The 14,391-nt window shown below is 43.2% G+C and overlaps 1 protein-coding gene across 1 annotated transcript in view; it reads right to left on the bottom strand.

Moving 5' to 3' along the window:
* Window positions 1–7,323: 7,323 nt before the first annotated feature.
* Window positions 7,324–14,391, bottom strand: part of cpt1a2b (carnitine palmitoyltransferase 1A2b) — a 40,929-nt gene continuing 33,861 nt past the window's right edge. Inside the window, exons 19-20 of the mRNA XM_035614266.2 lie at window positions 10,294–14,173; window positions 7,324–7,389 (exon numbers count right to left, since the gene is read on the bottom strand). Of these exons, the coding sequence (XP_035470159.2) occupies window positions 14,045–14,173 (129 nt within the window). The 3' untranslated portion in view covers window positions 7,324–7,389; window positions 10,294–14,044. The remainder of the gene's footprint in view (window positions 7,390–10,293; window positions 14,174–14,391) is intronic.

Below are 14,391 nucleotides of genomic sequence, written 5' to 3'. Positions count from 1 at the left end.
GACCTACGAGGGTTGAGAATCACTAATAAAGGTCTATCCATCATCTATTATGATAGGAAGTTTGGGCATTTCGCCGAATGTCTTTGCCTATCTCTTCAGTTTTTGGCTACTGCCGACCATTGCCATAGTTTTCGTCTCAATCATCACCTTCCAGACAAACAAAATTTGACTGTGAATTTATTTCCGTCCAGTATTTACACATGCTGTTAATGTGTTTCACTTGCCTGTTATTGTGTAAGGTTTTTGACCTGACCGGGTGAGAGAGGTGGTTAAACAACAGCCGTGGATAGTTTAATCTTTACCTCCTGCATTCAGACTCACCATCGTAAACACCCACGGTCATGCATCAGCGCATACAAAAATATAAGAAGAAGAGTTGTAATTGGAAAATATCGGTAATATTGTCTATTATCTAGAGTACAGCGGCTTCCTTCTTCTTCTATGCAGACTTTACTATTTTGTAGACTGAAATTGGAAGTGAAATGTGTTTTTAAACACAATAAAACACTGAATTACTGCATTTCCAAAGTATTTGCTGCGATGCTGCAAGTCGTGGTCAGGTACGTCCTGTCTGCCTAAACCATCCTTGAGCTTTGTCAAGATTCCACACAGGGTTTGAACTGGACCTCCCAGAATGGGACCAGGACATTTTTGATCGCATCCGGCAACTTCTTTGTCACTCTCAAAATCTGTAAATTCCTTTTGAGTAAAATTTGTTTGGTATGAGTGGATGCCTGACAGATGGACTGAATACGTCACTTAGTTTGGTTTCATAGCCAGCCCGCTTGCTTTTCATAGTTTATTGGACTCGACTGGTCACTAACTGCCCAGCAGAGAGATAAGTCCACTCTCTAGGAGCAACAGGCTTCCAGATATCCCTTCTGGACAGAAACCGGCCCGGTTTCATTTATAATAATAATAATAATAATAATAATAACAATAATAATAATAATAATACATTTCATTTATAGAGCACTTTTCATTGCTAAAAGCAATCTCAAAGTAATTTCATGCAACACATACACACTAGTGAAACCATGAACATATCAAGTTCTTTTAAAGGCCTTGTTTGGAAAAGCAAGTATAAACTATTTGTGTCCTCATATAGTACAGTGTGAATATATTTTGACCATAACTGAAAATCCGCAGCATTAGTACCTGTGTTAACGGCTGAGCTTCTGGGTCCACCAAGCTTCCGTCCAACAGAGGTGCTCCATTCTGAAAAACAGATAAAAGGCTTTGATGCCGCACAACGTAGATTTCTATTTGCTAATTTCATCATCAACATTAGAGGCTTATTTTGGTAATGTGGACATTTTTTTCCTGGCTTCATCCCCCCTGTGGGGTTGAATGAAATCCTCTGCCTGAAGAGGTGAAGCTGGCACACAACGCTCCACCACGCTCTGGACGCCGCGTTTGCTTAAATTCCCGTCCCAGGAATTTATGACGCCATTGATTGGCTCCTCTCCCAAACACGTAGTCGGTCATGTCTCTCGGCCAGGACGCAGCGAGAATTTACGACTCTATAATCACCTCATCCGACACAGTGACCATCTTGACTGACAAAAAATATCAAGCAGTCTCCCAACAGAATTTTTTTTTTAACCTGGGCCCATTTGTTTTGTTTTTTACAACTGTGGGAGTGCACGTGAATGGAATCAGCCTCAGCCAGCACGTGGCTACAATCTAATCTGCTGTGACAGGTTGGTTTTTCCTCACCAATAAAAGGCTCCAATTGTTATTCGGGGTCTTTGCCGAGAGTCTGGCATCATTACACGTCTCCAGCGTGGTCAAGTCTCCTCCGAAGTCTTCACACGGTGTCCCGGGTGACATCGTCCACGTCAGCGGAAGATTCAGCCGTGATAGTTTTCTCTCATTAAAAAATCCACAGTCCCCTGTTCCAGCCGCTCCTCCGTCACCTCCGTCTTCCCGCGACAACCCGGGTCTCGCGAGACTTGAGCGTGAAGCCTCCCGCGGGGCGAGACGCGTGTGATGTTGGCCTACTCCTCGCAAGGACCCCGGAATAACAATGTGGTGGAATGTCGCGGGTAAGATGACATCATTGCCACTGACGCCGGCTTGTCACAGGTGCCGGCTGAGGCGATTTCCCGGAACCAACAAGGTTTCCGTGAGCGCCATTCGTGCGCTCACGCACAGAAATGTAACCCCTTTAAGGTTCTTTGAGCATTTGGACCATGACATTTGCGCACAACACGTTTGGTTTTGCTCACATGTGTCTGGTCCCGTGTCTTCCGGCGCATGTAGAGGTACACAACCAGCGGCAGCAAAACATTGGAGATGGTGGAAATGATTAACCAATTCTTCATGGTTGAGGGACCTTGTTCGGGAGAGATCAGAGACAGAGGCAACCTCCATTAATGTCACCGACCAAACGACCCGTAGCCCGTTTCAACTGAACTTTGCCATCGCGTTACGGGTATCTATCAGGAAGTAGAAAGTTTAAAAAAAAGCCATTTTCCGAGAGATGCCGCCGATACGAACACCCCAAAAGGTTTTGGGCGACGTGCCGGAAGGGAATTGGGTGATCGTGCCACGTCAAGACATGAAATACACTGAAGCTGGTGGAACTGTATTTACTGCAGAACAAATAAATATTACTTAAAAGTACACACAATTATGGACGATGAAGGTCACCAGCATGGAAAAATGTTGATTTTTATTGTTGTTGATTCATTTTGTGGCACTGAGCCGGAACCTTGCAGAGTCATATTCTTACGACTTTCAAACCTCCTGGAACTAGATGACAGTGCATCTGATCCCAGAGCAGTTCTGTCTCTCTCTCACATATTTGCATCGGTAAAATTCTGCCAATCTTAATGAAGGAAGAAAAGCTATGAACTATGTCAGTCAACTGCAAACGCGTAAGACGCGCATGTAATTGTTTCATTCATTCTTTGATTTAACTTTCTGCTTTTACAATAAACAGAGGAGAAACGTTGTCCCTCCAGAGCAGCGGTGCACTGAGAAGAAACGCTCTTGTCGCACCTTCAAAATAGTTACATGAAAGAACAAAGTGGCAAGTCATTCAGTTTAAAAAAGCCTTCCAAAACTTTCTTTGGATCCTCAAATGTGGGGATTTGTGGTTTGTCTCCTTCGTTGTGATGATTATTTTTTCCCTATTTTCTGACTCTGTCTATTGGACACATTTGTATTGACCCACATATGCACAATTGAAATCTGAAAAAAAAAGAAAAACAAGAGCTTACCTGTTCCATGTAAAGTTGAGGCTGTGGAAAGATGGAAAAACAACTTACATCAGTACAATTTGCTGGCCGTTTGAGAACAACACCTAAAAACCCCATGAAATTAAAAACACATTTTCCGAAATGTAATCCTGTGTCTCTGAGGAAATTTAAATCTCTGTCTTTTTCCTCTTCCTGTAAAAGAGTTTGAACTGTTTGATGACTCACCTTACACCGAGGGGTGTTTAATCTTTTTGATAATGCTTTCTCAAATTCTTCCCTCCCTCAACACGACTATGTCCAATTCATCGGTTGAATCCATAAGCCAAGGTGTCATTATGACTCTCCGTGTTGAGGATGCTATTACGGTCAACTCTGCCCCTGGGGGCGTGACGCACATTCAGCGCCATTGGCTACGATATCTGTGCCAATCAACATCCACGGCAATTATGTGGAACGAGCGATCAGTTTCATGGGGCCTTTAAAAGACTTGAGACATTTTTTATGCGGAAGAATAAAAAGAAGAAAATCACACGAATTGAGGGTCGAACTGCGATCAGCTGACTTATGATCGGATCTCACCCTGCATGCAAAGAAATGAACACGCTCATTCACTTTGAATGGGGCTAATGTCATGCATTGTCAAGCATGCAGCGCGGTGGTGCTTTTTGCGGCGTGCGTCGTGTTCAACACTTTCGGCGGCAGCGCATTGCCCCGGCCAATCGCATCGCATTTTAGTAGATATTCAGGCCGAGCGTAAGCCGAAATGAGAGGAGGAGGATGTTTCAGGTTAAATTGGGTCAAACTGGTGGGGTAACCTGAGAGCAGACGTTCCCCCGGCCATGAAATGAAGTGAAATGTATGCAGCTTACCATTCCCTCGGCCCCCTTGTCCCCGTATGACTGTGGTCGTTCCGGGTGTTGTTGCGGTAAGTGGCCATGCTGTCTCTGTTGCCGTCATTGATGGCAATACTGTTGTCGCTGGGGACAGTGTTGTTGTCGCTGGGGACAGTGTTGTCGTTTGATCTAAAACGGCAGGCGTCTCCGTCAGTGATGAAATCGTACGAGAGGGTCTTTATGCGAACATGCGATGCTTGTAGCAGTAACAGGAGATCAAGAGAAATGAAAGGCAGGATTTAAAGGTACAGGCAGCTCAAATATTGTGGATTGATTTAATATATATTTGAGTTGGTGGTTGCGCCTCGGAAATAGGGATGGACGTTTTTCTGTGGATTTTCCGACTGACCAATACCAGTGAGGATTCTTATGAAATACACATGAGAATCTGGCTGGATTTTTCAAGATCAAACTTGATGAATGACAAGTGTTTGCAAAAAAACAAACAGTCTCCCCTTTGAAAACACTGTACAGTAGGAAGTTTGGTTCTTAAATAGATTTTCCAAATTCACAATCCTCAGGTGAAAATGTCTCAGTCTGGCCAATATTTTAAGTTCCCTGTACCTTTAGTGAGCGATTAGAAATCAGGAGATTAAAAGCTGCGCTAACAACAGTATTGCCTTCTTAACTGTACATAAAAGCGGTTAAGAAGGCAACGAAATACAAAAGTGTGCAATTTCGCGGTCACCTATGTGGTCATTCGTCTCAAAGTTACACCAGAGCCATTCAGACGGGATAAATGCTGCGGCATCAGCCCCGCACTTCTTAAGCGTGTCCAAACAAAAGTGTTGCCACTTACCAAGAGGCTGTATTTTGGAATGAAGCTCGCACACATTTTCTAAAAAGACGAGGAGAATAATATCAATACGACGAGTTGAGGTAACGAGCAGAGAGAAAGAAGATTTCCAACTGGATTTGACGTTCACGTGTCCATCCATCCATCCGGGCACAGTGCTGTACCGCGCTCATGCACAACACACTTCCACATGTTCATTTTTCCGTGCACCGTACTCACTGTATTTGCAGCCTGTGATGCAAGAAAGGAAAGAGAAGAGAGGCAAATTATGAATTTGAAGGTGTAACAACAGCTGTTCAGCACTAAAATGATTTTGCAGCAATTGTCAGATTTGGACATTCATTACGTGTACATTTTTAAATGATATTTAAAAAGGGGTCAGTCGCCTTTTGAGATCATCAGCGAGACCGTTAGGTTCAAATTAGCAATTTGAGAGCAACAGGCATTTTTTTCCAAACGATATAAGTAGTATCTGGTTTTACCTTGGTGGGTTTGAGGGTCTGCTATTGTAACTACTAATGACTGATTTTGATTCCAATACTTAACTTTTCCCTTAGAGGGTGTGCTACTGATGTGTGTAAAGTTTTGAAATATAGTTTGGGAGTAACATTAACAGCAGCAGACCCTCAGCCCTATCCAGGTGAAAGCATTGGGATCAGTAGGATTGATACTGTACCTTCAGGAAAAAGTACAGTGGGAGGATATTTGAGTGCTTTGGCTGTCAAGCACATGAGGTGATAGAAGGAGATATTCTGAGAGCGCTGGCCATCGCACGTCAAAGTCCGTGACTCTTCACTATCCTGGTGTGGAAACAGAAATGAGTCGGTCACATGCAGTCATTCATTGGCTCGATCGGGGAAGTAAAAAACAACAACACTGAAACAAAAGCGGCAAAACAGAAGCAGCAAACTAAATGAGCCAAACATGACATTATATGAAGTAAAGGACAATAAAACATTTTTAGGATCTACTCACTCCAAAGCAGTCTTGTACTACGTGACACAGAGTATGATTTATATCATTTGTAGTGTTGCACGCATGTTCCAGAGTACATTTGATTAAGTCCTGCATTGGAAAAAGGAAATTGACGTTGTCAATCGCAACTCAATCCAATCTCCATCCAACAATGTGCATTTGCATACAGTTACCGACAATATTTCATTTGTGCACACCACACTGTTCCACCAACTCACCCTGGAATCCCTCTCTCGAATAAGGACGAAACTTTCTCCCAGATTTTTTACATCCTTCAAAGTATAGACAAACAGAGGATATTATGAATTGTTCATCTCTGGTTTCTCATTTGCTAAAGGCTATCATTAACATAACTTATTTTCCCATTCATAGTGAAATGGGGGCAGTGGGTGACCAAAACATTCAACAGCCTGTTCAGGGCTGGTGGTGGTGGTGGTGGGGGGGGGGGGGGGGGGGGGGGGGCGTCACAGGTTGGCTTTGAACCCCTGACCTCTGCGTGGGAGACGGGCGATCTACCAAGGGAGCTCAAAGTCATGAGCGTCTCTTAACGTGTCCGCGAGCAGTGTTGGGCTGCACCTAATTACTCAGTAATATATTATTACTGTAATGTTATTATTTTTCTCAGTCACTATTAGTGTAAGGGATTACAATTTCTGAAATAGTAATTATATTACAGTTACTGATCCAAGTAACGCTGCGTTACTTATTACTATATGACCACGTGTACGCGCAGGCGGGTCACGTTGGCCACGAGGCAAAAAGCCAAACGAAGGGTGGAGGATGACAGGGATCTGGAGAAGCTCGTCGCTGGGTATATCGTAGATGATCTTCTAATGACCTACAATCATTGTTTAACTTCTGAACATTAGGGACCTTGCTTAATATGCCAGGGCAGAAATAACAGAACAAGAAGCTGGACACAATATCAGCTTGAATGTGGGGATTATGCAACGTTTTATGTTCTGTAAAATCATCATAAACTCCTTGCGGCTCTAATGACTGCATGACCCGCAAAAGTAATATAGCAATATAGTAACATAACGAGTAACGTCACTAGTTACTTGTGTAAGGGTCTTTGGTCTGCCTGGGGTCCTAACTGCATGTTGCTGTGATGAAATATGCCAAGGGAAATTTAGCAAGCCACAAAGTGGTACAAAGAATATAGAGTTTGCAATTATTATTATTCATTTTGAATCCATTATTTATTACATTTTCTGCCTGTTTATACTCCAAATTCATTCAGATGAAGTCATTATGAATTCAGGTCAAACTGGTGTACTGTTCACCGTTGAGACCAACAGGCACATCAGAGAAAAAACTGGACGTACTAGAAAACTTTGCTCAAGCCACTCGTAGGCGCGCCCCGAGGAGCGGCTCTGTTCAGACGAGCTGTTCTCCCTGCGCGACGTCCTATGTATGCTATGAAGGAGAATCTGAAGACAAAATGAAGAACACATACCCATGTCTCGATCTTAAAATAGTCGAAGCAGTCTTCCTTTGACGAGGCGATCAGGGACACCTAGCGGACGGGAAAAAAAGGTGAGAGCAAAATTCTAAGTCCGATTTTGAACAGAAATAGAAAAGATATTAAACTTACATTTCATCATAAGAAGTTACAAAGTACTGTATCAATTCGTGCACATGGTTTCAAATTAAGCTGTGCAGTCTAACAATTCAACGCCGTCCAATATGAATAGGGCCGGCAAAATATTTGGGAGCATCTTTTGGAGCTCATTATTAGAAAACGGTTTGTATTACGCCTCACAATTGGTATGGCCTTATTCCCCCATCAAAACACATGGGATACGCCGGCACTGCTCAGGTTTGAGAAGCATTCTTTGGTTATGTATACAGCTCATTCAGAATATGCTTCTCAGTTATTAATTTTTTCCAATTAGCTCTGAGCCTTGTACACAAGCCAGCTAGAGTACAGTTTGCAAGGCGGCGGTTATGGTAGCGCAACTGTAACTATGGAAGCAAATAAGAGACACTTTTATTTGAACTTGAACTTCAACAGCCACTGAGTACTTAATATTGAAAAATTTTATTTTGAAAAACATGTATCTGAATTTATTTGTTCGAATTTATTTCACTTCGCTATTCAGATCCCAAAAAATTCAGATCTCAAATTTCAAGTTACAATTTTTCGATTGCTCAAATTCAGATTGAAACATCCACACAGTAACATCCGGGCTACCCAGGATAGGAAAAGCAATTGGGCCTGCATGCAATCGAACCGACGTCTGGCCTATCAGAGCACGGACGGTCTGTCATGTGATGACTTACCTACATAGAGACACGAGTCACACAAACCGTAGCTGTGTTCCAAACATACTTAGCTTCAACATACTCCTGTCGAGCCCTGAGTTCGATTGTACATAAACAGCAAACTTACCGGAGCGCCTTCGTTTCAGCCTTCGTCATCTTCAAAATATCCGTGCCGATTTCTTGGATCACATGACAGACCGTCCGTGCTCTGATAGGCCAGACGTCGGTTCGATTTCATGCAGGCTCAATTGCTTTTCCAATCCTGGGTAGCCCGGATGTTACTGTGTGGATTTTTCAGTCTGAATTTGAGCAATCGAATTTGAGAGTGTGAATATTTGACTTGAATTTTTCGAACTTGAAATTTGAGATCTGAATTTTTTTGTGTCTGAACACCGAAGTAAAAATAATTTCAAAGAGGTGAATTCCGAACAAAGAAATTCAGATACATGTTTTTCAAAATAAAATATTTCAATATTAAGTATTGAGTGGCTGTTAAAGTTCAAAGACGTATGTCTCTTATTTGCTTCCATACGTAACAGCCACGTTCCTGGATGGAAGGACAAAGGAGGTTTTGTTCTCATGGTCCAACACGTTTTGGAAGAAGCAGCTCTATGCTGCCACATCAGCCGCGTAAACTGTTTATTCAGTCTTTTGCAGGATAAGAGTGAAAGCCGTGACGTGTTTGTGCATGTAGGTAAAAGTAGTGACTGATGCAGAAATGTGCAATTATTCCAGCTACTTCCGAATTCGTCTGTGTGTGTGTGACCTTCAAATGACACACTTCGCCGCGTCATTAGCGCTGCACTCGGATCAAAAAAAAAGAAGCTCCGATCTGAAGCCTCGTCACAAACGGCAGAGTCCCGGGGCGGAGGTGCGACACTTACGAAAGCAAACAGGCAGGTCACGATTCTCCATGAGGTCATGCTGCCGCCGAGACCACCCAGACTCACACTGTGAGGGGAAGCAGAAAGCAGAGCAAAGACGCGTCACGGGTAAATATTTGGCGCTGATGTCGTAGAGTCATTTGCGGCCGCGTCTCTCAGGGTGTCGACGAGGGACGTTTCACAAACTGCACGTGCAGCGCAGTGCGGTGCGGTCCGCACCCTTTTCTTTGGATGGGACGAACTGAGCGGGAAACCCCTGGGGGTTTTACACCGGCGCACATACACAACCGACAGCTAGTGGACCGTGAGGAAATATTCGCAGATAAGAAAAAGAAAAAAAAACTTACTCAGAATCGCTTACTGCCCCTTTAAATGGAAAGAAGTATTTGTGGCGTTTTTTATTATTATTATTTTCTGGATCAATCGATTCGTTGTTTGGTCCATAAAATGGTGAAAAATGTCGCTTGCGTTTCCCAAAACTCCAACATGATGTTTTGTTTTGTCCACAAACAAGAAAAGATATTTAGTACACTGTCAGACGAGCAAAGAAACCAGAAAATATTCACATTTTTGAAATTGAAATCGGTGAACTTTGACTTTTTGTTTAATGAAAACTACTTAAGCGGATGAATCAATTATCAAAATAGTTGGTTAATTTTGTAATCGATTACTAATTGATTAATTGTTGCAGCTCGAATTATATATATTCATATTGAAGTATATCTATTTCTACAGTCTGAGATTGAATCACTAGATTAGAAAAAAATGAATTAAAAGTCGTGACGCGCACACACCGCACATACCAACATGTCATGTCCGTTATAATAACCATTACTAATCCAGTAATTCTGGATATGCTTGGGGTTTACACAGTGAACGTAGCCCAGAGAAAAAAAAACCCCATAGAGAGAACTTGACTTGTAAACTGCCCTGCACGTCCCTCTTTATTCCATCCGGTTCCAAAGACAACAGCTCGGACCAGAGGCGACAGACGAGGATCAGTAATTGCACCGACTTCCCCTCCCCTCTCCTCCCCTCCCGGCGGGTCGCCGACGTGGCTCTCGCACGTCGGCGACCCGCAGCAGAACAGGCGCGCGGCCGCGCAGCAGCGCCATCACCGCGTGGAGCGCTCGGCGGGTCGGACCCGAGCGGCCACCCGGCCAGAGGAGCCCCGCTCCGGGCCGGAGGAGCCCCGCTCCGGGCCGGAGGAGCCCCGCTCCGCTCGCCCCTGCGGGACACGAGACGCGTCGCGCAGCGTGGAACTGACTCACCGTGGTTTGCTGCTGGCGAGGTCCATCGACTCTGAGCTGCAGCCGCACGCATTCTGCCTTGGACTTTTACTTTCACTTTCGGCCGCGTCTTCTCCCTCCTCTTCCTCTCTCCTCCTCTTCCCCCTGTTGCCCCTGTGACATCATCCCGGGGTTTCCGAAACGATGCGTCGACGTCCCGAGCCGGAGACGATGGAAAGTGGCGGACTCTCCAACAACCCATTCCAGCTACTGTTAACTAGGAGCCAGTGGGGAGGTCCCCCGGGGTCACTGCTCACTCCCGCGGCCTCACGTCCACAGATGCGGTGCAAAAGTTACATTGAACAGTTAGAAAGAATCCAGCGGCACCGCAGGGAAAGGTTTTTTTAATTGACATCACATGCAGTCACCGTCTGTAAAAAGCCACAATTTACATGTAAATAAGCTTAACAATGAAAAAACAAACTGAAAAAAACAACCCAGTAACATGGATATTCAGGAGTGTATGGTCAGTAAACATGGGATATCATAACTTTAAACACGAAAAGTTACTAAAATCTTCAAGCATTACCACAATTAACCTAGTGTAAAAACAAACAAACAAACAGTAGACATGACAGGTTACAGAGAAATAACAGAAATTAAAATGTATCCCGATATCAAATGAGTAAGAAAAGACCTCGTGCTAGTATTAATATTAAACTTTAGTCCTGACAGTAAATTGTAACGCTGCTGCTAGACGTGACCTTCGCTGCCGTTTTGTGAGGCTCATTGTCCAAACTGTTGAAAGCCAGAGGACACAGTCCGGTGTCGGGCAAGACATGTGGCACACTGGAGTCGTCTGAGGCACAGAAGCGGTTTCATTGGTTCTATGGTTTTCAGGCAGGGTAAGGTGAGAGATATTGGTGAGTGATAATTGACATTTCTCATATTTAATGCTTTGAGTTAAGCTCCTGGACAAACTGCAGCATGTGAAAAAAAGAAAAGAAAAAAAAAGGTATAACTAAGAAGCCCTTATTAACGACACCAGTGGAGTGTAGAGTACAAAAACAGGTTTCAAAACGCTCTTGACCATGTTACCGTGACAAACTGGTCAAACATTTTATTTGAACACTCCCTCAATTTTTTTTTTTATCATTTTGTGATAACCTGAAAACAATACATTGCTTTGGAAAAAAATAAAAAAGTTTGTCTGTTACAAGAGGAAAACCAACAAGCGGGTTCTTTTGGGCCTTCCACATTCAGAAAAAGTCACGAGAGGTAGAGAAGTTGTGAGTGTCCACTGCTGCAGCTGTAGGAACGGTCTTATTAGTCTTTTGGCTGAATAAAAACAGTTCCTCTGCCATTCAACAGTTTGGGAAATGAGACACTAAGCCACTATGGTCTGAGGTTTTTGAGAATATTAAGACATCACTCTCTCTGAAAAAGGGATATGAAATTAGACTATAGGTAGGAAACATGAGCATGGTGTAGTAAGTTAATATTCTGGTTATAAAAGGAGTGAAAAGCAGAAATCATTCGGAAATCTATGTTTATCCATATTGGTTTCATGTGTTATGGTGAACATTGCACATGAAGACATATCCTGACATTAGTAATGGTACAGTAGTTATCTGGCCAACTGCAATACATTCTTATCAACACACAGAACACACTTGAGTATAACGTGGCAAGGTTTCCCCTCAGGAATTGCATTGATTTCAAAGTTGCATTGAAACGGTTTCACTGAATCGATACTCGAATTCAGGCTCACACGCATTTCTTTAACCCCACAGCTCTGAAACAGGGATGAGTCATAGTGTGATCTATGACTCATGGCAAAAAGAACTGTTGGTCCACAATAGGACTGCATTATTTTACACTTAATGACCTTCGAAATGGGTGTTCTAATTGCTGCTTCTCTTCATCTCATTTAATGCATAACTGACGTCCTATAATCCTTATATTTAGTTCTGATTTATTGAAGTGCACAGACTCGACAGGGTCACTTCTACTGCTCGGAGGGTTGGGGCCATGTCTACCGTTGGTTATAAAGTGATGTCAGCCCGGCGCGGCACCTTACCCAACTTGAGGTCACAGATTGGGAGGGATAAGATAAAGAAGCTTGGCACTGGTTTAACCTTCAGGAAGAAAGGAGACCATTTGAAACTGGTTTGCAGAAGAATAAAAATCACTGGTTCAGTTAGTACGGGCGATCAGAAGGCCGAGCTACTGTACGTCACACGGCAACGGTCCAGTTCGGACCATCAACACAATGTTACAAGACATTTGACCTAAATCCTCTACATCTTATTAAATGGATCAGTAAAAAAAATCAGTTAAAAAAGAAAAGAAAATAATGTTTTCTCCCTCCCTTCCTGTGCATGGGTTTAAATAAAACTTCAGTATTACATTAGCAGTTATCACTTGATCTTGGACAAAATGGAGCCTGAAATAACTGATTGCTCAAGGGGTTGATGAATTAATGTGGAACCAGTGAATTCAAACCATCAAATGAATGAGGCAATGTGTAATGTAGAGAAACTAACAGTTTCTCTACATTACACGAAGCTCAAACTGCTGCCAGTCATCACTGACCACTCCCACCATCAAGCCACTGCAGTTCACATTGAACCTGATACAGTGAAAGTTGTGGTTCTTAATTTAACAGCTGATTGAAGAGAATGTCAAAACTCGTCCAATAAAACATGGCCACAGATTACTACACGTTTCACACAATTGTAGTGAGACAGTGGAGAGGGAGACGGTCAGTCAGCCAGCCAGCATGGTCCTTAAAAACGCTGGTTCTGCAAATGTTTTCCTGATGATGGAATTGCCCTCAACGTGCCGTCGGACCTCAGGGAGAGACAGTTTTAAGGGGGAACACATTTTGCTAGCTTTCGTTTTCACTCTGAAGTTACTCAGATGCATTTGTCGGTGTTGTTGCATTTTACTTTTTATCACAGATACTTGTAATTGTAACAACGGCAAAAACATCCTCTCTGTCACTGAAGAGCCGGCTACAAAGTCATGAAGGTAGTTCACCACTGATTCAGGCGACTCAAAACATCAATTGGTAAAATGTTTCCAATCAGGACTAAGTGTCCCGTCTGATTAGTACATGACAAGAACAACTGGGCTGCTTTAGTCAGAGGTCTGCAAGTACGACTCTTCTCTGCTTCAGTCTTATCCTCCTCCTTATGATACGTAATTTTTTTGGGGGGCTTTTTGGATTTTTAGCAATGAACTACAACATGCACTCCATGACCATTAAACTATTATGATTCATGTCAGTGAGATCAGCTGCACGGCGTCATTTCACACTCGGCTCTGGTTACAATCTAAAACACTATTTCCCTTTTCACTTTTAATTGTCTCTTACATTTCTCCTAAAGACTTCCTTCTCAACTGACGACCTTCACTCCCTCCCTCAAAATCACCCATCACAGGGTTCATGCTCTCAAAAAGGCGGGACTGGAAGCTTTTTGTTTTCACACGTCTATGAGTTGGTGCTGAATAGTAGTGAAATATATTTGTCTAAGCAGAAAGGCTTGTCCACTACAGAACTTTTGGCAGAAGAATGTAAATCATAACATTCAGGTGCGGCGTGGCAGCACCATGACATCAGCCTGTAGCTTTGCTGGGCTGGGATCTCCCTTGGGTTTACTTATCAAATTCACTTTTAATAAACGCTTTCATGTCTATAATCAGTCATATGTACGATTTGCTCTTTTAACATTAAGGGTTCTACATAACGGGTTCTCTACGGGTCCGACACTCTCTGTGAAAGCCGTGTTCAGAGAAGCTTCTTGGACTGAGGCTGGGCTGCACCTTTGGGGGAAGAGGGGGTTTTGGCATCAGGAGTGAGGAGAGTCATGATGTCGTGGAGAGCTTTGCTTATCTGAGCTCCAAACCTGTGGGAGTCCTGCAGTGAGGAGAACCAGAGAGAAGGATTTAGAGCATGGTGATGGGAGGGGAACTGAGAACAATGATGTGGGTACAGAATCAAAACCACAGAGACATACAAGAAGTGAAGAGAATACAAGGGAAGCACTTAAGTACCGGACAATGGATGTATTTGAGAGATTTAAAGAATAGTTTATCAAACCTAGTTTAGCATTTTTGTCCTTCGATTCCCTGTAC

The sequence above is a fragment of the Scophthalmus maximus genome, chromosome 17 (genome assembly GCF_022379125.1).
Source record: "Scophthalmus maximus strain ysfricsl-2021 chromosome 17, ASM2237912v1, whole genome shotgun sequence".
NCBI classification, from domain to species: Eukaryota; Metazoa; Chordata; class Actinopteri; order Pleuronectiformes; family Scophthalmidae; genus Scophthalmus; species Scophthalmus maximus.
The sequence above is the reverse complement of the archived record's forward strand: the minus strand, read 5'-3'. Positions and strand labels throughout refer to the sequence as shown.